This window comes from Syzygium oleosum, unplaced genomic scaffold (assembly GCF_021117445.2).
Source record: "Syzygium oleosum isolate NSW1041296 unplaced genomic scaffold, Sole_v2.1 Sole_v2.04, whole genome shotgun sequence".
Lineage (NCBI taxonomy): Eukaryota > Viridiplantae > Streptophyta > Magnoliopsida > Myrtales > Myrtaceae > Syzygium > Syzygium oleosum.
In genome coordinates, this window is record NW_026607488.1 from 5,972,928 (window position 1) to 5,996,005 (window position 23,078).

The 23,078-nt window shown below is 43.3% G+C and overlaps 2 protein-coding genes and 1 long non-coding RNA gene across 6 annotated transcripts; 2 read left to right on the top strand and 1 right to left on the bottom strand.

Annotated features, from left to right (window-relative positions):
• The first annotated feature begins 572 nt into the window (after positions 1 to 572).
• On the top strand, positions 573 to 5,598 carry LOC115674409 (uncharacterized). Of its 2 annotated transcripts, XR_008816397.1 has the most exons (6): positions 573 to 672; positions 1,531 to 1,648; positions 1,915 to 1,972; positions 4,551 to 4,887; positions 4,994 to 5,063; positions 5,365 to 5,598. It is a non-coding gene; the product is annotated as an uncharacterized LOC115674409 (long non-coding RNA). The 2 variants fall into 2 exon arrangements; XR_004004939.2 differs by lacking the exon at positions 5,365 to 5,598 and having other exon boundaries at positions 4,994 to 5,364.
• Positions 5,599 to 7,328: 1,730 nt separating this feature from the next.
• Positions 7,329 to 15,265, bottom strand: LOC115674522 (protein tesmin/TSO1-like CXC 4). Of its 2 annotated transcripts, none has more exons than XM_056311040.1 (12): positions 15,024 to 15,265; positions 13,891 to 14,045; positions 13,236 to 13,800; positions 13,000 to 13,137; positions 9,941 to 10,608; positions 9,774 to 9,848; positions 9,511 to 9,694; positions 9,344 to 9,442; positions 9,199 to 9,265; positions 8,878 to 9,019; positions 7,782 to 8,769; positions 7,329 to 7,684 (listed from the first exon to the last, which is right to left on the bottom strand). In XM_056311040.1, exons 1-11 carry the CDS (start codon positions 15,117 to 15,119, stop codon positions 8,004 to 8,006), a joined length of 2,955 nt encoding a protein of 984 aa, XP_056167015.1. In that variant the 5' UTR covers positions 15,120 to 15,265; the 3' UTR covers positions 7,329 to 7,684; positions 7,782 to 8,003. The 2 variants fall into 2 exon arrangements, with proteins under 2 accessions (XP_056167015.1, XP_056167014.1); XM_056311039.1 differs by having other exon boundaries at positions 8,878 to 9,046; positions 15,024 to 15,260.
• A 2,662-nt stretch (positions 15,266 to 17,927) lies between these two features.
• Positions 17,928 to 22,060, top strand: LOC115666512 (G-type lectin S-receptor-like serine/threonine-protein kinase CES101). 2 transcript variants are annotated; one of them, XM_030588224.2, is made up of 7 exons: positions 17,928 to 19,689; positions 20,066 to 20,176; positions 20,269 to 20,501; positions 20,601 to 20,811; positions 20,925 to 21,162; positions 21,262 to 21,412; positions 21,491 to 22,060. In XM_030588224.2, exons 1-7 carry the CDS (start codon positions 18,522 to 18,524, stop codon positions 21,791 to 21,793), a joined length of 2,415 nt encoding a protein of 804 aa, XP_030444084.1. In that variant the 5' UTR covers positions 17,928 to 18,521; the 3' UTR covers positions 21,794 to 22,060. The 2 variants fall into 2 exon arrangements, with proteins under 2 accessions (XP_030444084.1, XP_030444085.1); XM_030588225.2 differs by having other exon boundaries at positions 17,929 to 19,689; positions 20,272 to 20,501.
• Positions 22,061 to 23,078: the final 1,018 nt, after the last annotated feature.

Sequence of the window (23,078 nt, forward strand, 5' to 3'; positions counted from 1 at the left end):
AAACCTCAAACCGGTGAACTAATGTTTTTAACCACTAAAACCTAAAAAGGTACACTTGTGACAAATTTACCCTCCGTCAAATTGGATTAATACCACGAAAAATCACAAATTGATATACCCGTGACAAACAAAGGGGAAAACTCCAAACTAATACATCTATTAACTGACACATGTCATCCAGCTCAACAATTTGACAGGTAAAATTTAACTCGGCAGTTTGGGATTTCTGGTGAAATTAACTACGAACTCCTGATTTTACATGAAAATTAAGTACAAATAAATCGAGAATTGTTTTTGAAGAGGCCGCCTCGTGGACGCTCGATCTGTTACTTCAACACAAAACGTCCCCCCACAATTCAGTTATTAAGTTGCACTCTCTGTAGCGGAGTTCACAACAAACAAGGGAGTTCGAGTTTCTCGGATCGCGACTGCCTTCTCTCTCGATTCTCGGCTCCTCCCAAACCCTAAGGAGTTCCTCTGCAACTGCAATCGAAGCCATGCATGGCAGAATGGCGAGCCTCGGTCTCGCGCTCGTTCCTCTCTTTGGTTTTATGATTGCCGGAGGCATGGCGTCGTCGCGATCGCGTTTGCATTCACAGGCGCTTCCGGATCGGCGGGCGGTGGACTGTCCGAGCTTCATCAAGGTTGTGATAGTTGGCGATGGCGGTGCTGGTACGCACATCGCGTCTCTCTCTCTCTCTGGTTCTAGAGTTCGCATCTGTTTTCTCGGCATGCGCGATGCAATGGAAACCGCGGTGAGGCTCCACCGAACGAAATGGAGTGGAGAGAGGAAGAAATCGCGGATACGGATGCATTCGTTGTCGTACTTGTCCGCCGTTATAGCCGTGGAGGATGAAGGGGCTGGTGTCCGTCGGTGTGCGGAGTGGGATTTTCTTTTCTTTTTTTTTGTTTTCGGTGCTGATTGCGTGTGTCGTGACATTTGTTTCATCTATGATGTTTTTCCATCGTGAAAGCATTGTCCTTGATGTTATAGTTGCGAGAGACGGAAGGATCGTATCTAGGAATAGGGCTAATGATCCGAAAAGCATGTGCCTCCGCTCTTTTCTACAATTCTGGTAATAGAAGATGAAGTTGTACTGGTGCGATGTTAATAACGTGTCTGATTCGGAGGTTAGGCTTGATTGCGCGGGTTTGGGCGTGCGCTATCTTTGACATTTCTATTGCTTGAGAAATTACAGCGTTAGTGCTGAGTATAATCTGTTCTTGCATCTGACACATTAACTGTAAGATAGCGAAACATTGTAGTTGGGCAAGGTGTATGCTATTTGTCTGGCTTTACATGTCTGATTATGTTTGGTGTATGACAGATATGAATTTATGAAAGATACTCCGGTGTATTCTTTTAACATTTTTTTCTTGCTGCAGTTCACATTCAGATTGCTTTTATATCTGCGATTGATTGCGCTAGTTGGATATTCGATGCACAGGTCATCGGATGTTATTGGCACGGACCTTTTTCTTTTTTTTTATACGATTATGGTCGCTCATGGCTCATAATTGTGGCTACAGCTACTATTGGCGTGGAAGTTCGCCCTCTGAACTTCTTCACAAACTGTGGGAAGATCAGGTTTAACTGCTTGGACGCTGCTGGTCAAGAAAAGTTTGGTGGCCTCCAAGATGGTTACTAGTATGTGCCTTTTCTTTTCCATATTGAACTTTAAGATTTGTTCTGTGTAGTTCCACGTATATACTGTGGTTTCTTTGTGTTTTTCTGCTTGGTAATAATTCCATTTGGAAACTTTTCGTGCTAAAAGTGGTTGAAGCAATTGTCATCAATATTAAAAAATGAATCAGTTCTAAATGATTTACACCACTTTGATATGATGACACTTTTTGTTGGAATGGACACTTGTAAACCCCCTTTACATCGATGACTATTACTGGTTTCATCAGGTGCTCTTCCCAGATCACCATAAAGCTGGTTCTATGGAAAAGGAACAAAAAGAAAAAGGTAACACTCAATGTTCGTTCTTTGTGTAAAACTTTTAATTTCATTTACCTTCTTTGCTATCTTTACTGATGTACAGTGATATTAATTATCTTTTTAGCGTAGTATTCTTGCTGTACATTGATATTACTGAATGATCATTTTCATGCCATCACATACTTTCTTTCTGGAGAGGTATGTCATAGCTGTGTAGTTCTTTATGTTCTTAGAATCTGCATTGACATGTTCGGCATTATGATGCGCAAAATTAGGTTTGGATCTATTTATTTTATCGCATTATGTTTGTTTCATGTCTTAACAAAAAAGGACTCGGGAGATTTAAGCTTGATAACTCCAAAAAGAGACGCCAATCTAACAAACAAGTAATTCTCCATTGCTGCTTTGTACCTACTCTAAGTATGAAAGAGTCAATGTTGTATCTAAACAGATAGTGAGATGCTTATAGGGCACTGAGAAGTAGTGTGAGCTTGCTAAGTGGGGTAAGCATCAATATAAGTGGAGGTTTTAGATTCTGGAGAGAAAATTTATAACCGGAGATCCTTGAACTTGCTTATCCTTATTCTCCGGGTAACTGCTTGATTGTCCACTATCAAGTCCAAGTTTCTTTGTTTAATTGGTAATAAAGTATGCAAATTCTACCTTACCAAAAAAAAAAAAAAGTATGCAAATTCTACGTGATAGTCAACTTGGTGTGGAGCTCAGTATTGATACAGCTAAATAGAGTTGTGGACCATCTGGTAAAAAGAATTGGTGGGTGCACTGAGTTTGAGTTCCTGCCATTCCATCAGATGTTGCCGTGAAATCCTGTTATAGCTTCATCTTTTTTCTATAGATGATCAACCCGCTTTCACAAAGGCTGAGTCAGTATCCGATCAAACTTTCTTTGGCTTCATCAGACGTTGTTTCCAAACCATAGAAAGCGAAGCACTTTCAGACGTCAGCATGTACTAATTGCTCCCCCGCACTCCACGCCCACCCCCTATTTGAGAAAGGTTGGAAGGAATTGGCAGAATTTTGTTAGGTCCAAATGAGGGGGGACCGGGTCATGCAACGGATGGAAGCTAGACTGTGAGGCAAAAAATCCGAGATTTCATAGAATAAGGAAAAATCAATGAGGCGGATGAACAAGCAGCTCCTAAGAAGCCTAGCGAGAAAATGGGAGTTTTTAGGAACTCGCTAATAAGATGCTACCACCTATGCTACCTCCTTTTCCTCTCAAGACATATTATCGGAAAAATAGAAAGAAGCAAGATGAAGTGGCGTTAAAGGAGATAGTGGCTGAACAAGTCAAGCCATGTATGGGAGAAGTTAGAGAAAATCTTGGGATCCTCTTAATAGAATTAGCCCCACTTTCCCAGAGTGCTTCGTAGGTTTTAGTAGTGGGTTAGTCTTTCCTAGAATTTAGCAAGTTGTTGTTTTGTTCATCTTTATTTAAATGCTTCGGTTATGCACAGTTGCAGACAGAGAAAATATTATTATCTATTGTTCCCTTTCAATCCCAATTCTCCTCTCCTTCTCCGACTCTCTCTCTCTCTCTCTCTCTCTCTCTCTCTCTCTCTCTCTCTCTCTCTACTGCGGGTTGTTAACCGGAGAGGTGTGTGGAGGCGTAGGTAGCAGGGCTGGTTGTGTGTTGGGGGGTGGGTTTTGGGAGTCAAGGTTCGAAGAACTGGAACGAGTATTCACCATGATGGTTCGACTGGCTCTGATACCAAAATGGTAACAACCCGCAGTAGAGAGAGAGAGAGAGAGAGAGAGAGAGAGAGAAGGAGAAGGAGAGGAGAATTGGGATTGAAAGGGAACAATAGATAATAATAATTTCTCTGTCTGCAACTGTGCATAACCGAAGCATTTAAATAAAGATGAACAAAACAACAACTTGCTAAATTCTAGGAAAGACTAACCCACTACTAAAACCTACGAAGCACTCTGGGAAAGTGGGGCTGATTCTGTTAAGAGGATCCCAAGATTTTCTCTAACTTCTCCCATACATGGCTTGACTTGTTCAGCCACTATCTCCTTTAACGCCACTTCATCTTGCTTCTTTCTATTTTTCCGAAAATGTCTTGAGAGGAAAAGGAGGTAGCATAGGTGGTAGCATCTTATCACTCGCTCTCTAGTCACGCTTTGGTCTCAACTTGCTGGGCCAAGGAAGTGTCCAATTTTCTATAACTAATCAAGATCAATAAATAGGAAGAGGAGTCAGCTAGGAATAGGAATCATTTGACATAGTTCATGCCACGATGATCAATATGGAAGGGCAGTTTTGTTGATGCATTCCTGTTGAGAAAGTTTTCTTTTTCCTTGTTTCTCCAACCCCGGATGAATAACAGTGATCTATAGCACGTTATTCAACATTGGTTAATTCTTTCACTCCTGCTCTTCTTCCTTGTGCATTGAGAACCTCATTCTGTAAAACTTCCAATTTAGGTGAGCTGGTGATATCACTGGATTGCTTTATACCCTTGAAGATCTTGCCTGACATTTTTCTTGCATATTCTGCTTCCAATTTATGTAGTTAATCATGTGATTTCATTCTTTCATCTTACCAAGTAGAAGCAAATATGGTTCTTTTCCTGTGCAGTGTACACGGAGGAGTGTGCCGTTATCATGTCAAGAATTGTTCCAACATGGCATCTGCAGGAATGCTGTGGAAGCTAAAGTTTATTGCTCCTCTTAATTATTGCCTGTATTGTGCTGCTAATCTTGTCACTTGTTTTCTGTTGCGTTGATGAAGGGTGTGTGGAAAATATTCATACTGTTACGAGTGGTGACATAGTCAACGTGGAAAACCGGCAGGTAAAAGCAAAGCAGGTCATGTTTCACAGGAAATAGAATCTCCGGTAATATGAATCATCATCCTCTAGGACCAACTACAACTTCGAGAAGCCCTTCTTGTACCTCCCCAAAAAACTTGCGAGGTAACTTAATGTTTTCTCATGTCAGATTCTCTTTCCTTTGTAGATCTGGCGCTATCATAAGTTTTCTTGCATCCCAGTTTCTCAAATTTTGGTTTTCTTCATTCAGGGATATCAAGACCTTCATTTTGTGGAATCACCTGCCCTTGCACCACCCGAAGTCCGGCTGAGCAAGCGAGGTAATAATTGATATATAGGTCCATTACTTAAAAAAAAGAAAAGAAAATTATTAGCTTTTTATTGTCCAATCAAACTTAGCTTGAAACTGAGGAAACCACTAGCTTGTCAGTGTTACAAAATCCAATCTAAAAACTTATTAGGGGGAAGAAAAACTACGTAATATGAAAAAGCGGTGTGGGGGTAGTTTTGCCTTGTTAGAACCTCTCTTTCAAAGCTCGTCTTTGGATTGGGAAGAATTAGTTGTTTGAAAAGAAGAACTATAGACGGAGATACCAACAGAGATTCTATTGCTTTTTGCAGGCACGAAGCTGAATTTAGCTATTGTCACTGCTTTGCTCAGCCCCTCCCTGATGACGATGAAGACACTTTCGAGTAAAATAGAGTTCGTTCGTCGTACGTTCCTTTATGGAGGACCCTTTCTCTGTGTTTGCTGTTTTGCTTAACGTTGATATCTACTTCTTGTTCTCCGGCCTCACAAAATTGCGCATCTTCTAATTAATCGAATTGGGCCTTAGTTGGGATTTGATCATTTCAGCTAATAAAGCCCTATATCCGGCCCATGGGCCTCGACAATGGACATTCGACCCATGGAGACACGATCGGAACGACCCTTTGCGATTCGGGGGCCAATGAAGTCAACAAATGTCTGGTCCATGGCCTTTATTATTAACTCGAATGGGCCTTGACGAGGCCCCAATTTTACTCCAAGGGCCCACTGACGCCGAATATCCTGTCCACGAAGGCCCACTGAGGAGGGCCCATTGATCCGGTCCATGGGCCTCAATAATGGGCCTTCAGCCGAAGGTGCATAGCAAAGAGGCCTTTTGGGATTTGTGGGCTTCAGCCCAAGGCCAAAAAATTGGGCCCATGGGGTCCACTTGGGCCTTGGACAATAATTATCCGCCCCCATTTAGGCTTCGTCAGCCCAAATAAGGCCCAAAATATCAGTCCCACGGGCCTGTTCATAGATTGGGCCTAGACCCATTGATGATGATGCAATTTGACTTTTGGGCCTTGGGCCCCAAATATCGGCCCAGCTTATCCGGCCTATGTTCTGAATTAAAATATGATTTTTTGAATTCGTAAATGATATAATGGAGGCCTTCAATCCAAGGCGCACACATAGCATGGGCCCACTGTCCGATTCGCAGCCCAATGAAAGCCCAGAATCAGGCCCATAGGATATAAATGGGCCTTGGCCAATAAAAGCCCACTTTTGGGTTCCTTCCCAATCACGCCCAGGACCGTTTTTCAGCGAAGGCCACTGATTATGGACCCAATTTGACTTCGTGGCCCATCAAATATTCTGTCAATGTGGCCCACTGAGCATGGGCCTATATTTTCAGCCCATGGGCCTTCAGCACAATGGGCAGAGGATGGGCCCATTTATTGGATTCGTGGGTCCAGTCAACGCCCAAAATGCCCATGGGCCTCGACTTGAGCCTTGGCCTATTAAACCCCACTTTTGGGCTTCGTTAGTCCAATTAGAGCCTAAAATATCCGGCCCATGGGCCTATCTAAATAGGCCACCAACCATGAAGGCCCACTGGTGGTGGCCGAAATTGACCTCGTGGTCCGAGACTGGGCCCAACCTATCGGGCCCATGGTCTAAATTTTTTGGATTTGTGGGCCCATGCCCAAAATATTGGGCCCCTGGGCCTTAAATGGGCTTCTGACTTGGCCCTTTGCCAATTAAAGCCCACTCGTTGTGGCGAAAGATGCGGCCTATGGGCCTGTAGGCCCAGTTATGGACCAAAATAAATTGGCGTGGGGCCAAACGATGGGACCAATTTTTGGACCAAAAACGGCCCACCACATGATTGTGCCTTAACTAGGCGCTGACCGTGGGCTAACTGCGGGCCGAAATGGCACAGTTAAGGCCCAAATGCAATGGGCGAGATTGTGGACCTTCGGAGAGATGATTATGGCATGGGCACCCTGAGCCCGGATAATGGGCCCAATTTAGGGCTTATTCAAAACCAATCATTTAGTCGATAAACGGGCCGAGCCCATGCAATTGTCGGGCCATACGACACGCCATAATGCCACAGGTAAGGACTCTGCACATTAAATATCACCATGCGCTCGATCCCTAAGGGAACACCCCAAACATTACCCCACACGCAGCTCTTATTGCATTAATCTCCGAAGCCATTGTTATTATATCAAAGCCTGAGCGACTTCTTCATGATGTCTGGCGAGGCGAAAGCAGAACGCGACGCATTACTAAGAACACAATTTGCATACGCAGGAAAATAACCTAATTATACCTAAAGAAAAGACCATATGCATCCAGATTAAGGGAACATATAGCTGTACATATGAACAACGAAAGTTGCAATCATCATTGGTTAACCTAAAAAAGAAATAAAAAATAAAACTCTAATTACTACCTTTTTTCGCTTCTTCTGGTGGAGCAGAACATACAACAAATTTTAACCCACTCTCTTGAAGGGGTGAAAGTGAAACCAATTTAGTCAACAAAGGAGCAGTGTCCCGACCAGGCAGTTAGTTGGGAGGAAAGGAGAGAGAGGAGAGCGGATCCTATGAAAACTCAGTAGCACTTATCAGTGTCTTCTTTCCATACGAAACGCACCAAAGATGTCATGACTCCATGTACCTATTTCGAACAACAAATATGTGGTTAGCATCGGATTAGCGGTCGATGCACTGCGGGGGGTAAAACATATGATGTTGGAGGTATTGTGGGTCCAAACCTGATTGATGCTCAGTTTGACCCATGTATCTCACTTAAGACGGCACAACTTGCAACCATGCCCGCCAAATCTAACTGCGACCAAACCCAGGAAGTAGACTGATTGCACAAACTAACGATAAAAAGATGCATCAACGATACTGCTTACTGCTCAATGCCAACCACAAACCCCAATAAAGAAAAAAAAAATTGAAGAGAGGAGAGACTGCTCACCTTAACTCCTTTATCTCCAGTCTGTTTTATCATTTGGTGTGCTATCGTCTTGAGACTCACGACTGTTTTCGCCGCTACTACCTTTAGGACCAATACAAGGGGTGAGAGGAGGGAAAGCCGGAACTGCCTTCAGTATAAACTTGCGACCACTCTTCAAGGCCACCGAAGAACTTGTATTGAGTGCATGCAGATGACTGTGAGGAGGAGAAACACGCTTGCGATTGGGGGAGCTAACTTTCACTGATTTTGCAGTGGTCGGGTCGTCCTTCAATACTTCAGGCGTATCATCTCCCAGAAGGGCAGAAAGTCCAACATCCAACATGGGATCTTCACAAGATTTGGCACCAACTAATTGAGTTGCCGGGGTAACTGGAGAACAATGCCAGCGAAGGGAGTTGCTTGCAAGGTGATTATTTCCAGGAAATGTCGGGACGATTGAATTACGGATGTTATCATTTGCTTTAGATGACTCCATAGACGAGCCAGCCTTTATGGGGAGGCTTGATATAGGAGCAAGGCGGCATAAATTCAACAATGAATCACGTCTAGGGGAGATTTCATCCACCATCTCATTTTCTGCATCATTGTCATCTGCAACCTGATTAAAAGAACCTGATTCCAGAGTGTCGTTTTGTCTTTCCTGTGGTATGTCTCTAGTATCTACACTTCCTGAAGGTCTTCCGGATTCTGCAGATGATGATAAGATCTTCTGATTTGAATTAGGTGACAGGATGTTTCTTGTAGAAAGCCGGGATCTCAGAGGACCCTTTCCATGGCTGGAGACGGAAAAATGAAAAACATAACTGATCAGCTCAAGAAAACTCGATTCAATCCTTCAGCTCTTCGTAGAATGAAGTCAGACTTCAAGCTATCACAAGTCTTACTCTGAAAACTGCAATGATGGTGTTTGTGGAATTAGCTGGACAGGCTCATACGAATGGGTACGCAAGTGATCTTTCTCAGACGCCACTGTTTGCAGCTTCACATCGTTTACGCCTTCCAAGCTTCTCTCACTAACTCTGCTGCCTGTTACTTCTCTAGTTACACAATAATCTGACAATAACCACAGTTTAGACTTTAATAGAAGAAAACTTTGAAGTATGGCATGTCTTGCCCTCTTCTTTCTTTATTCAAACTTAGATATCATAAGTTACCATGCCAATCATTTCAAAAAAGAAAAAGAAATGCTCACAATAAATGCTTACCCTCCTTTGTTCCATAAACATTTTTGCATCCTTCACATCGGCAATTATCCGAGCATCCAACATTAGCCTATTAAAAAGGCAGACACACAAGTTAATTACAAGGATAACAAGCATCCATGACTGTCAGTATAGCAAGATATAAAACCTGATAGCATTCACAGTATTTCTTTAGACACATTGACTTTTTGCAATTGCATCCTCTCTTGTGCCGTGCTGATGCTGGTGTTGACCAAGCTCCATCTTCCTGTGGATAGTGAAGAAGATTATTAGTTGCAGCAACATAAGTCGGACTAAATCTAAAATGGAGCGTACCCTATTATTTGCTAAAAGCTCCCCACTACTTTCTATAATCTTTGGAGCAAATGCCAGCGGATTGCGAGATTCAATTTGTTGGCGCGTCTCAAGAACTGTCTGTTCATATTGAGGTCTATTAAGGCATCCTTGGCATGAACAAGGTTCGACACAATACATTCCAGCGGCAAAACAGTCACAGTAACTGTTAAGAGGCAAAAGCATAAGTTGCACCACTGCAGAACATGGGAGGGGAAACACAAAGTAAAAGTTAATTAGCTTACAGTTTCAAGCATTTACTCTTCTTACAATTGCAACGTTTGCAACCATCACTGCTGAAGGTGCCCATTGTCTTGTTCCTAGTGAACCACAGTGAGAGTTAGCAGAGTGCTTAAACCACCTATAGAACAGAGTGAGAAATCAATTTCTAAGGAAAAGAAAGTAAACTAGCCTTTTTTTTTTGGGACTCGGTTGGATAAACTCCTCTGATCCATCAACAGCTGCTAAATCAAGCTTCCTCTTTTCACGTGGAGTATCATAATGCTCATGTGGTTTCAACAAATTCTGGTCCTCAATCTCAGGAAGAGAATCAGAAGCTACAGATGTCGCAGTTTCTGAAACCTTCTTCTCATACCTTTCATCTAAAGCCCCTGATGGAACTGTCTTCAGTGTGTCTGATGAAGTTGCACATTCGCTTGATTTAACCCACATATGGCAGGTTTCAGCGGAGGCCAACTTTATATCCTCTGCATCCTGGTGGTCTTCCTCTGGGTTAATGTTTTTGGCTGCCCTGCAACTTACTGTTCCGGTACCAACAATGCTATTTAAATGCAAGCCAATACCCGATGGCTTGGATGCTATAATGGGAGAGCTTCCACACTGGCGACTGGCCAGGATGCTTGTGACAGGTTTGTCCGGCTCGCGGACTGGTCTCTTGCTGGAAATTATATTGGAATTAGGCCTAGATAAATCCAGATCTTCCATTTCTGAAGCAGTAGCCAGTGATCTTGAAGAGTCCAAGTTACGTGCTGGTAAACTTAAAGATCTTGAAAAACTATTTGGGTGTGCATCATCAAATTGAAGACAGCGTCTAAGCAAGCCTCGCTGATGTAGAATAATCTGCAGCGAACAGATTAGTTATTGACACGGCACAAACAACAAGGACGAGGAGGAGAAGACAAAGAACCCTATTTATCCTTCTCCTTGCACTAGACCTCTGACTACACTGTATAACAGAAAACAAACTTGGCAATTCCCTAAGAAACAAAATTCCATATTGGACATTGTCCATGCCATAATAGCAAGACGACAACTTCATGACACCAAGCAACCAGCATTATGCTCAGTCTAAACATAAAAAGTAAAGGAGATATCTCGCAGATAATATGCTAATGAAAACTTGAGTTGACTATGTAGAGTTAAATACATGGGATCGACTCCTTTATTTTGATTAAATGAGATCCTCCTCACGCCTCCCTATCAAAGTCTATAGCATTCCTTGTCAAAGTTCCTAGTCGGCTTTGTGCAACTTACTCCTAAAAGCTTCAAGATTTAAATGGCATCAGAAACTTGAGTTTTCGACCATCCATGAGTGAAGCTGATGACTAAGAATAAAATGGAGAGATGAAGACTTAATTTACAACAAAGTCCAATCATCATTTACAACTAAACCTGATCATAGGCCTGGCTTGGTTTTTGATATAGGCCAGTGGGGCTGAGACGGGCCCAAAGGAGAATAGAAGTTGCATTCGAGGGCTTCAGCAAGCGGCTTCCTCATAGGACTTGGTTGACCTGCCCGCATTACCTTTCCAACCCCAAACTTTTTAGATTTGTTTCTGTTTGACTTTTCTATGATTGGAGTCCTTGTGACGGGATATTATTGGGATGTTATGAAGATAGATATATAAGCCTGATCTTGGACCTAATCCAAGCACAAGGCCTAGATAGTTTGCAATGTGCCATCCTGCACAATAGTGACCTCCATGTACAACTAAAACAGGAGCTTATGATTTTTTGATCTCCAAATAGACCTCTTGCGCGATTCGTGAAGAAACTACTGTAAGATTAACAAGAAAATGAAAGAGAAGTTCTTATTTGGTTACTACACCGTTCTCAAAACAAAATAACACAATCACTTGAATAAATGCGTTCATAACACCATTTTGTTAGAGACAAGTTCAATAAATCTGCAAACAGAAGCTAATTCTTTCTCTCAGGGACAATGAACTTTAGGAGAAACCCGACCATTACGTCAAACGAAATTCAGTCAATTTCATAGAAGACGAACAAGCATCTAAAATGATACATATTTTACAAAGTAAAGATGCTAATTTTGTTATTGCTAAACTCACTAGAAGGAAATCGTGCCAAAGATAATTTAACCACCGTCATAATGGTTCTGGGTAAAAGACAAGCAGAGCAGCCACCAAAACTGGAACTTCACTCCAGCAGAAACTTCTACTACAAACCATCACCTATACTCGATAATCCTTACACAAGATGTCACTAACATAAAATCTTAAGCCAAAACTACTTCTCAGTCTGGTTTCCAGAACTGTCAGCAAATGACAAGGACCTCAGAGGCTAATCACAGCCAAAAGACAATGATGACCTCTCATTGATATGTCATCCTGACACTTCATGCTTGCACTCCGCAGCTATCTATAAAGGAGGAAGAGCAATATTTGTCTGATTTATGCTAATAAAGACGTAGAAAACTGTAAACATTTCATCCTTGGTCATTCATTTCAAGCTGGGGACTACCTGCAATAAGATGAAATGGTTTCCAGCAGGCATTCAGAAAAGCTCCATTCCCATTTTAAGGACTTCTCACAGTCTTGCCTTCACAGCCTCACGGAAAGGTTGGTTAAGTATAGAGAAGCCATTATCTTCTACTGGTTAATCATATCAATGACAGTGAAAATTGCTTGAAGCCATAATGATTGAGGACCCTTTCCCATTAAAAGTTCAGTTACTTTACTATAAGCGGTGCCTTCTGAATGTATCTAAAATGTATCCTCCACATTTTAAAGCAGCTTAAATTCATGGCTCTGGGTTCACCCATCAGAACATCTACTAGACACATTTAGCAACCCTCACAGTAATTGCACCATCCTAGGCTCAAACATTAATCAAATAACCAACTATCTTAATACATGTATCAATTCCTTGCCATTTAAACATATCTCATTGCAGGTACTTTACATGAAATATTTAATACTTAACTAAGACGATAATACAATGAACAGATCGTACAAGAAACAAAGGATGAATGTCTTTTGCCTGTGGAATAGTGGAAAACAGAAGCATAACCATAATGGCACAGAAAATAAGATAAATTGCACCATTCTATAAAAAGGACTAAGCCTCCCCAAATAAAGATATTAAACTCTAATGAATAGCTGCGGAGAGATGTCTACTTGGACCAATTTCAGGATCTGTAGAAGCTGGCCTTTCTAAATTTCGAAAAACAAAGAAAAGATGACTGCATGGAAAGCCATTGAGACTAACCTCAGGGTGATGTGAATCAGCATGTTCACTTAAGGTTGCCGGTAAATCCACTCCATCTTTAAATGTGTCAACCATCGGACAGTAGTCAGGGAGCGATTGCAGGCCATGAGATCCACACTGATGGCTACATCCTGCCGGCTGCATAGTATAGTTTGTAAGCTAGAGGAAAAAAGTTGTCTAAAACACATGCTAATCAAAACTAATAACTTAGCTAATGGGAAGAACTCTCTAACTACCTGAGCAACTGAATCTAAAGATTGTCGCTTCTTAGATATATTTTCAACAGACAAGTCAAGCGCAGTTTTTATGCATTCAATAGTTGATTTGTCTCCCCCATCATGCTCATCTTCCGCTTCAGTTGGTTGTTGATTACACGTTAGCCTTTCCTGAAGCTCCTCCTGTCTTTCATTAGAGAAACCGTGAGGTAAATTCACTTCTGCCCCGTATTCATTGTCCATGTTAGTATCTTGGTCAAACTTTGAGAGGTTGTCCACCAAGTAAGTGACATTACTCAGCGAACAATTTTCCATTTCTTTCCTAGGGTGGCCCACTGAATGAGCAGAATTGGCACAATCAACCTCAACAGGATCAGCCAAGTATTCATCTACACACCCAGAAGAACTACATGGATGAGCTTGTGAAAAGTCTCTGGTAATAAAGTTGCCTTTATCATAAGTGACAGCTTCATCTCTTGCTTGGGCGACAAGTTCATTGGGCTCCTCGGAAGCCTCTTCAATTTTGTCCTTACATCGATTTTCATGACGAGATAACTCTTCAATGGACGGCTGGACTGATTGAATCCTGTAAGTACCAAGGAATTGCAGTCAACTATGTATCAGTGTTGCTCTGGAATTTGCTAACTAAGCAACCAAGGCAATTTAAATGTCTCACCTGTCCAAGAAATTGGCCTCGCGCTGTAAGTTTACATGTGGTGAAGTAAATACGAGAGGAGAAGAATTAATCCCAGGGAAAACTTGCGGAACATGCGCAGCCTTGACTGGATTTATTGGAGAGAGGTTCTTGACGAAATTAGAGAAAGGGGACTCCTACAAGTGAGAGAAGAAGCTAAGTTGCACATAGCATCAATCAGAAAACATCACGACTAAACCCAAAGAGCTATACACGTTACACGCACATTGTTTCCCCCAAATAATTATAATAATATAAGCATATGCAGGTGATCATGGGCTACAAATTTGGTGAAAAGTAAAGTAAAAAAAAAAAATCACATTCCGCAGGGGCAGCACCGACATCATAAGCCTCAGCTAACACTTGTCTTGCCATTTAATCATAACTGAGGAGATTAAACGCTTGGGAAAGGGGATCTATGACTATGCGTACACAGTTCTACAAAACCTGTTTTCCGGGAGCTCAAGTACATTGATAAGATCTAAAGACAAAACAAAACACGAGAAGAGTCGAATGCCACAATGTACTTATCTGATATCATCTTCCTATATCAGCTTAAAACTTGCATCTGCCTCACAAGAAAAACTACAGAGTCGAAGAACCTGTTTTTTACCTTATCAAATACAAGCATATAGAAAATCACGCATCAGTGTTACTGTCCATCCCATGCTATCTCACAAACGCTCGTCAATAGATTTCTCAAGCAATGGCAGAGCTTAATACAAAGAAACGGCTTCGAGTACATCAGCCGACCGCCTGAATCACTTCTAAACAGACACTATTCCATCAACAAACGCGAATGCAACAGCCAAACAAACACGCACAGGGAGGATTGCTCCACCGAAACCTCCCGCATCCTACTTCGGACGATAATAATCCGGTAATGATACCGACCTCGGCTCTCTCGGAAGGCAAGAGAAACAACAAGCAACCGGCAACCGAAGCGCCGAACAACAGAAACCGAGAATCGGAGCCGGAAAAACAAAAACGCCGAGGCGGAGTTCGGAACCGGAAAAATGAGATCCAAACAACCACCAAACACGCCGATTCCCCCGAAAAAAAAAACAAAGCAACAAGAAGAAGAAGCAATCCGGGAGCGAGAAATCGCGAATTACTTGGACGGGAGGAGACTCCGACGAGGCGGCGCGGGCGCAATCGGCCGCGGCCGGGGCGTCGCCGGTCGTCTTCGCAGCAACGTCGGGAGACTCCATGGGCGGAGGGGAGAGAAAAAAAACCCTAGCTCGAGCTCCGGAACGAAACCCCTAGGCGAAGGAGAAGGTTAAGGAGAAGGAGGAGGAGAAGAAGAAGGAGCAGCTGCACTGGCTCTGGCGCCGGCATTGCTTGGAGCTTCGCTCTTATCTTTGGAATCCAGCTAGCAAGTAGACGCGAAGAAGAGGGAAGGCGCTCCCGAAATGAGAGGTTCGCGTTTTGGATTTTCTTTTCCCTTTTTTTCTCGGCAGCATTTCCGATTTTTGTGTGGGGAGGGGGGGTGGTTTCGTTTTTATTTTTTAAGGTGCGGACTGCGGAGGAGGTTTTTCGTTTTGGGCACTCGATGAAAATAATGAGAATTAAGGAGAAGGGGGAGGACAGGGGGGGAGGCTGAAAAAGCGGGCGTTTGAAAACCGGGCGGGAACGCTAGCTGTTACCTCCTCCTCCCCTTTTTGGGCCGAATGGGCCCCCCCTAATTGGGGCCTCTTGGTATTTGGGCCTGGCGTCGGATTCTCGGCCCATGGAGCGATTCTCGGCCTCGTTTCCCGTCCGAAAGTTTTTTTAGTTAGGAAATTCGGATGTTTTCCCCAAAAAAATAATATATATATTGTGATATTGAACTGTCTTCTTGGTTAGTCGAGACGATGTTGTGCATATGATCTCGTGAAACTTGAGGCGGTCCACGTACATCCGGTTCGCGATGGACATATAAATTAACACATTCTCGGTAGGTTAAGATGCTTTGATTTAATTGATTAAACATGACAGCATCACGTTATTACGGCTCACTGTTAACACATTTGAAGTGACACGAAAGGCATAGTTCTTGATCGCGACATGACTTAACATTAATAGCAAAAACAAATTTCGGAAAGCTTCATTTTTTTTTTTTTTGGGGGGTGGGGGCGGGGGGGGCGGAAAAAGAGAATTTTGGCACATTTGATAATGCTAGTATCTCGAGAAATGACTAGAAAGATTGTTGGAGATCAAATGGTGCCAAAAAAATATAGTTGCTATATCGTTGGTTCTCAAAAGGCTCGAGGTCAAGAGAGGGAGGGACATTTTCGACTTTTCGTATTTCCGCGGAGGGTATGGTGCATCGGAATTTAAGGCTCCGTTCGTTTGGCGGAAAATATTCTCCTTTTGGAAAATATTTTCCCGGAAGTTATTTTCCTGGAAAATGTTTTCCCGGAACATAATTTTCCGGTGTTCGGCGACCAATATGAAAAAGTTTCGGAAAATATTTTTCACGGCGATGGCGGCGGCGGCGGTGGCCGGCGATCGGCGGCGGCGGCCGGCGACCGGCGGCGGCGAGCGGAGGCGGCGGCCGGCGGCGGCGGCCGGAGACCGACGGCGACCGGCGACGGCGGCGGCCGGAGACCGCGGCGGGCGGAGGCGGCGACGCGGCGGCGGCGGCGGCGGCGGCGGGGCGGCGCGGCGGCGCGCGGCGGCCGGAGGGGCGGCGGCCGGAGACCGGCGGCGGCCGGCGACCTGCGGGCGGCGGGCGACGGGGCGGCCGGGCGGCGCGGGTGGCGTGGCGGCGGGCGGCCGGAGACCGGCGGCGGGCGGCGGCCGGCCGGCCACGGCTGGCGGCGGCGGGCCACCGGCGGCGACGGCCGGCGGCGGCGGGCCGCACCCGGGGCGGCGGGCCGGCGGCCGTTGGCGGCGGCCGGCGACCGTTGGCGGCGGCCGGCGACCGGCGGCGGCGGCGGTGGCCGGCGACCGGAGGCGGTGGTGGCCGACGATCTTAGTGAAGATGAAGAAGAAGAAGCTCCGGAAAATGATTTCCGCTTTTGAAGAAGCGGAAGTCATTTTCCATAGACTTAGGCTATTTTGTGAAGGGGGAAGGAAAATATTTTTCCACGGAAAACGTTTTCCGCCCCCCGAACACCGGAAAACCCGGAAAATATTTTCCGGAAGAATATTTTCCGCCAAACGAACGGAGCCTAAGTACGCGGTTGTTGAAACTGCATGATTGGGAACCAAAGTCAGTCAACGCTTCCCAAGACAATGCAAGAAAATAATTATTAGCAGACTAATGCACAAGAGGTCAAATAATAATATTGATCGAATTAGGGACTTGTAATTGACAGAAATTAACTCTCTTTTTTTTCCGTCGGCTCACGGCTCATCTTTTGGTTTAATGATCAAGTGCATCGGTATAATGTTACTACGACTTAATTATTGACACATCAAGAGTGAACCGAATCCCGAACCAGGATTGAACTCTCCATGAGATTTATGGATGTTATTTATAGCTTCTACGTTCATAAACAAAGCTGATTCAATACCTCATCTTCCGAAAGAGCTTTTTATCTTTTCAAGGCCCGGTCTAGTTAGTATTTAGACGGGCCTAATGATAAGCTCGAGGAAGGTGAGGATAATGTCAAGTCGTGATTTGAAGCACTTCTTGTTATTTTTACACTATTTCGACTGAGACCCGAAGTAGTAGGACTGATTCTCAAAAAACGAATTTCTAAAAAATTGGTTCAAAGATAAAGATCCTAATGATTCGAACCGTTTCAAAAGACCCAACATGCCTTTTGTTTTTTTGCAAAAGCATGGTTAAGATAATAATCTAACATTAATTGCGAAAACAAATTTCGACCCATTTTGTTTTTTTGGCCAGAAAAGGAATTTTGACACATTTGATACTGTCACAAAACTCAGAGAAATGATATGGTCTATCAGAATTCAATTACACAATTATTGCAACTGCATATGCTTGCAAACCAAGAAAGTCAACGCTTCCCCAAAAACCATTTGAGACAAAGCCTTTTCGAGTCAAGAAATACAAGAGATGTGGGGATGGCGTTCTGTTTCGTCGAGACAATGTGAAAGCAAGTGCACAATGATCAGCAGACAAATGCAGGAGAGGTCAAATTGGACTGCGTTTTGCAGTTTAGTGTGAGCTATATGTCAATGGTTGACCGACCCTTAACTTCAAGGCCGCGAAAGAGAAGATTTCCAGATGATTTGGTCGGTCAACCATCAGAAGCTCCAATACGAGAGGATGATCCCACCATGTTTTCAGATACCTCACGATGGAGATGGCATCTGAGCTTTCCTTGAAATGCTGGTATTTTGAGCAGCTGTGATGCAGTTTCGGTAGTGTGTCACTCACGGTTGGTTGATTGCATCCCCACCAGAAGTCAAACAATGCTTGCTTATCTGATCGGCGAGACATAAAGATAACGCAAGCTATGGCTTATTCTAGTTCGACCAAGGAAGGGAGAGACTCGAGGAAGACGCGCAAATCCATTCTCAAGAATTAGGTAGCAACTGAAGTGATTTCGACGAAGAATTCACCAAGCGAGTTTCGGTAGAATTTTATTCGATCCCGGAAGACTACTTGGGTCTTGAGTTCTCCTTCTGGAGTTCAGTATCTGCAACAATTCTCAGCAATGGCCGACAAGAAGAGCAACAGAGGAGAGCTGTTGTTGCCTCTTTTTGCTCTATTCTTTGGCTCATCTGTTGGGGCAATTGATACCATCGGACCCAAAGACTTGTTGACAAGCAATGATACTCTCGTTTCCAGAGCGGGGGTCTTCGAGCTCGGCTTCTTCAATGATGTCGCTTCGGGCATTTACTACCTGGGAATTTGGTTCAGGGCTGATCCGAGCAGAAGAGCCGTTTGGGTCAACAGGGAGAACCCCATGATTGATTCATCGTGTACTCTTCAAATAAGGTACGATGGTAACTTAGTACTGATAGACCGGCGACAAACCCCAATGATAGTCAATTCAGGAACAGTCACAACAAATGCAAACACTTCTGCAACACTTACTGATTCTGGGAATTTGGTTCTTAAACAAGGTGGCGCTGTTATCTGGCAAAGTTTCGATTATCCAACCGATACGTACTTGCCTGGCATGAAAATCGGGCTATTCAGTCTCAACACGGATCAGTCCAGGATACAAGTCCTTGTTTCGTGGGTGAGTCCACAAAATCCATCTCGAGGCTCATTCACTTTAGGAGTCGACTATAGCGGGTCAACTGAGCTTAGTGTTTGGCGTGAAGATAATGTACACATGGATATCGGGTTCTGGGACAGAGAGAGATTCAGATTCATCTTCGCAAACACATCAGATGGATACAATTTCAGCTATGTTTCGAATGAAAATGAGACCTACTTCACTTTTAGTAGCAAAGGCACATATGCATCCACATGGTTCGTGATGGCTTCGACGGGCCAACTCGAGGAGTATAACATGATTGATGCCAATGGTAACATTTCGTTTTCGTTGGTGACACATCAGCTGTGCAGAGGTTCACAAGGGGGTAATTCCAGTAACTGCTTGACTTCGATTCCATTCATGTGCGAGGAGGGCAATGACTTCTTGCAGGTCAATGGCACAATCCCAAATTCAGCACTTGTTAGTACAATGCACATGGGGTTCAATGAGTGCGAAGTCTTGTGTCAGGGTAATTGTTCTTGCAAGGCATTCGTGTTTCGCCAAGATAATCAGACCGTGTGCCAACATTATTACGGGAACAAGAAGGACTTATTGAGGTCCAGAGATGGAGGAAGCGGAACATTCTACGTGCGAGGTGACACTTCTGCAGAAAAAGGTCAGTATGAACAGGCTTGAAACAGAATATGGATGTTTGAACTAGTAACTATTTGTTGTTTTAATTCTATATTCATAACGCGTTTAAGACTGTCGTCTTTGTGCATAGTATTACTTACTATTCGGTGATTGGTTCTAGTGGCATATGACATCTTGTAAGATTGCTTGACTAGGCCGAACAGCAATATCCTAATGAACATTTCTTTTTAGTAAGACAACCAGTCCTTTAAAATGAGATAATGAATTGGTCGGTTTTTAACAGGTGACATACCAAAAGAATCGGTAGTCAAATATAATACTCAGTTGCATATCTACGGCTAACAATGTATCTGCTGTTCAATTCATCGAGTATATGCGTGCTGGTTTTGGATTTTTAGGTGGAAAATGGAAGAAATCGCGGTTGATTGTCGCTGGTGCTCTGACTTCCTTATCGGTCCTTACCTTGGTACTCTTGTCTTACCTGCAATGGATTCGGCACAAGAAGAAAGGTGAACTCTCTCTTTCTCACACACGCATTGATGGGCTGTGTCGATGTTCTCTCAGTCTCATGGAATGATTGATTCTGTGAACAATTTTATAGCAGGAGATAAAGTGAGGAATGGAGAAGAGACGAGACGGAGCTCAGAGACGACATTACTCCGAATCGGGGTTGAAGCACCTGCTAAAGATCTTGCAAGAGCAAAGAAGGCAGAAATAAGCCAGCAGAGAGACCGAGAATTAGCTCTGTTCACATTTTCCAGCATAGAAGTTGCAACAGACTACTTTGCGCCAAGAAATAAACTTGGCGAAGGCGGTTTTGGCCCTGTTTACAAGGTAAGCAAAGCATATAATCTCACTACATTATGTCGACAATAATTTTAGATGAACCAGAGAAAAATATCAACATTAACAAAATGGGGATGATGATTCCAGGGTCAACTTCCCGAGGGACTGGAAATTGCGGTGAAGAGACTGTCGAAGATGTCTCGGCAAGGGTTGGAGGAGTTCAAGAACAAGGTCACTCTAATATCTAAGCTGCAACACCGGAACCTCGTGAGGCTTTTGGGATGCTGCATCGAAGGAGAAGAGAGCATTCTGATTTACGAGTACATGCCCAACAAAAGCTTGGATTCGTTCATTTTCGGTTCGTCTTATCTTTTTCTGTATGTGATCTGCTCTATGCTTGATTTGGTAAATTGAATGCCTCATTTTGACATTTGTGTTGTCTGTCAATTATGTGATTCTACTAAAATGAAGATCCTGCTAAAAGAGTGCTTTTGGATTGGAGGAAACGCGTCGGCATAATCGAAGGCATTGCTCAAGGGATCTTGTATCTCCACAAGTACTCTAGGCTCCGAATCATCCACCGCGATTTGAAGACCAGTAACATATTGCTGGACAGCAACATGAACCCCAAGATATCCGATTTCGGCATGGCGAGAATCTTTGGAGAGAATGAAACTCGGGCGAAAACGATTAGAGTTGTTGGGACATGGTAAGCCCTGATGTATAATCACTAGCCTAATACATTAGTTGATTTTCCTACTCGTTTACTCAATCATCCTTATGAATGCTCGAATTCTATATTGGTTAGTGGATACATGTCCCCTGAATATGCAATGGATGGTCTATTCTCGGAGATGTCGGACGTGTTCGCATTCGGGATCATTTTGCTGGAGATAGTGAGCGGTGAGAAGAATATTGCCTTCTTCGAGTGCGATCACTCTTTGAACTTGCCAGGAAAAGTAAGTAAACTACTCCATAATAGACTGTTGTTCACTAATTTCGTCATCATCTGAGCTGGACAATTTGGTTCGATATAGGCTTGGAATCTGTGGAAAGAAGGGAAGTGCACAGAATTCGTGGACGGGACACTAGCCACTTCTTGCCCCGAAAATTCAGTGGAACGGCTCGTTCAGTTGGGCCTATTATGCGTGCAAGAAAGGCCGACGTATCGACCTACGATGTCGGATGTGGTCTCTATGCTCAACAATGAGACAATTCCTCTGCATCTTCCAAGGGAACCGGCATTCTTAACCCGCAAGACGGATTCGGCATCGAGCTCAGGAAGGCACAGACATTTTTCTGCAAGTGAGATCACAGTTTCAGAGCTGTGTGCCAGGTAAAAGGTAAAGGCAAAGGATTATCCATCAAGGACCCAATAGCATCTTATGCCATTGAGGCTAATATATTATGTTTCCAGCAAGAGTTGGCAAAGCCAGCCGGAGCTGTTACTGTTGCCTCATGTATGAGATTGGTCTTACTGCAGAAGGAAGAAAAGGGCAGGTTACATATGGATTTGTACATAATTTGATAGGGATAAAAATTTGAATATCTCATTAGACAATACATTTTTTCAGTAATTGGAATAAATTGACGCATTTCTTGTTTTCTATCTGCTATCAAACCACCTTTTGGTTAAATGGTTAAGCGTTTTGGAATACAGCAACTACGACTTACTATTAACACATTTAGAGTGAAGCAAAAGGCATGGTTACAAATACCTAAATGTTAATGGCCAAAACAAATTTCGACCCATTTTGTGTTTTTGGCCACGAAAAGAATTTCAACAGATTTGATGCTGTCAATAACTCGAGAAATGACTAGAAAGATTGTTGGAGATCAAATGGTGCCAAACATAGTTTGCTATATTGTTGGAGGACTTGATCTCATCATGGTCAATAGAGGAAGGGACATTTTCGACTTACTCATTTTTTTGCGGATAGTATGGTGTATCTGAATCTAATTACATGATTGTTGCCACTACATGCTTGTAAACCAAGACAGTCAACGCTTACCAAGACAATGGGAAAGCAAGAGCACAATCATTAGCAGAGTCGATGCACGAGAGGTCAAATAGGACTGCTTTTGCAATTTATTGTGAGCTGAATGTCAATGGTTGACTGACCTTTACTTTAGGGCCGCAAAAGAAAAGATTTTCAGATCATCGGGTCAACCATTAGAACCTCCAAAACGAGATTACTCATCGCTTCAACAGGATGATCTCATGTTGTTAAGTAGCTCATAAATACTAGTATTTTTTTTTCAAAATAATTACTAGTATTTTAAGCAGATGAAGTAAAGCAAATTTCGTAGTGTCATAGTCGGTTGATTGCATCCCCAGTATACCAGCGAGATCAATGAAATCTTCACGGAAGTCAAACAATTCTTGTTTATCTGATCGGTGATACATGGAGAAAATGTAAATCTGAGGCCTATTCTAGTTTGACCAAGAAGGGAGAGATTCGAGGTAGAAGCGCAAAAGCATTATGGAAAAGTATGTAGCAACTGAAGTGATTTCGAGGGAAGAAGTCGCCAAGCAACTTCCAGCAAAATTTTATTCAATCCTGGAAGACTGTTTGGATCTTCAGTTCTCCTTCTGGAGTTCGGTATCTGCAACAATTCTCTGCA

What these genes read in the sequence shown, in the direction of transcription:
- LOC115666512 (XM_030588224.2), top strand. Translation starts at nt 18,522, where the DNA reads ATGGCCGACAAGAAGAGCAACAGAGGAGAGCTGTTGTTGCCTCTTTTT. An exon ending in CTTGGATTCGTTCATTTTCG is followed by an intron (nt 20,812 to 20,924) that starts GTTCGTCTTATC and finishes ACTAAAATGAAG; the next exon opens with ATCCTGCTAAAAGAGTGCTT. An exon ending in CTTTGAACTTGCCAGGAAAA is followed by an intron (nt 21,413 to 21,490) that starts GTAAGTAAACTA and finishes GGTTCGATATAG; the next exon opens with GCTTGGAATCTGTGGAAAGA.
- LOC115674522 (XM_056311039.1), bottom strand. Translation starts at nt 15,119, where the DNA reads ATGGAGTCTCCCGACGTTGCTGCGAAGACGACCGGCGACGCCCCGGCC. An exon ending in AGCTTTTAGCAAATAATAGG is followed by an intron (nt 9,443 to 9,510) that starts GTACGCTCCATT and finishes CACTATCCACAG; the next exon opens with GAAGATGGAGCTTGGTCAAC. An exon ending in AATACTGTGAATGCTATCAG is followed by an intron (nt 9,266 to 9,343) that starts GTTTTATATCTT and finishes CCTTTTTAATAG; the next exon opens with GCTAATGTTGGATGCTCGGA.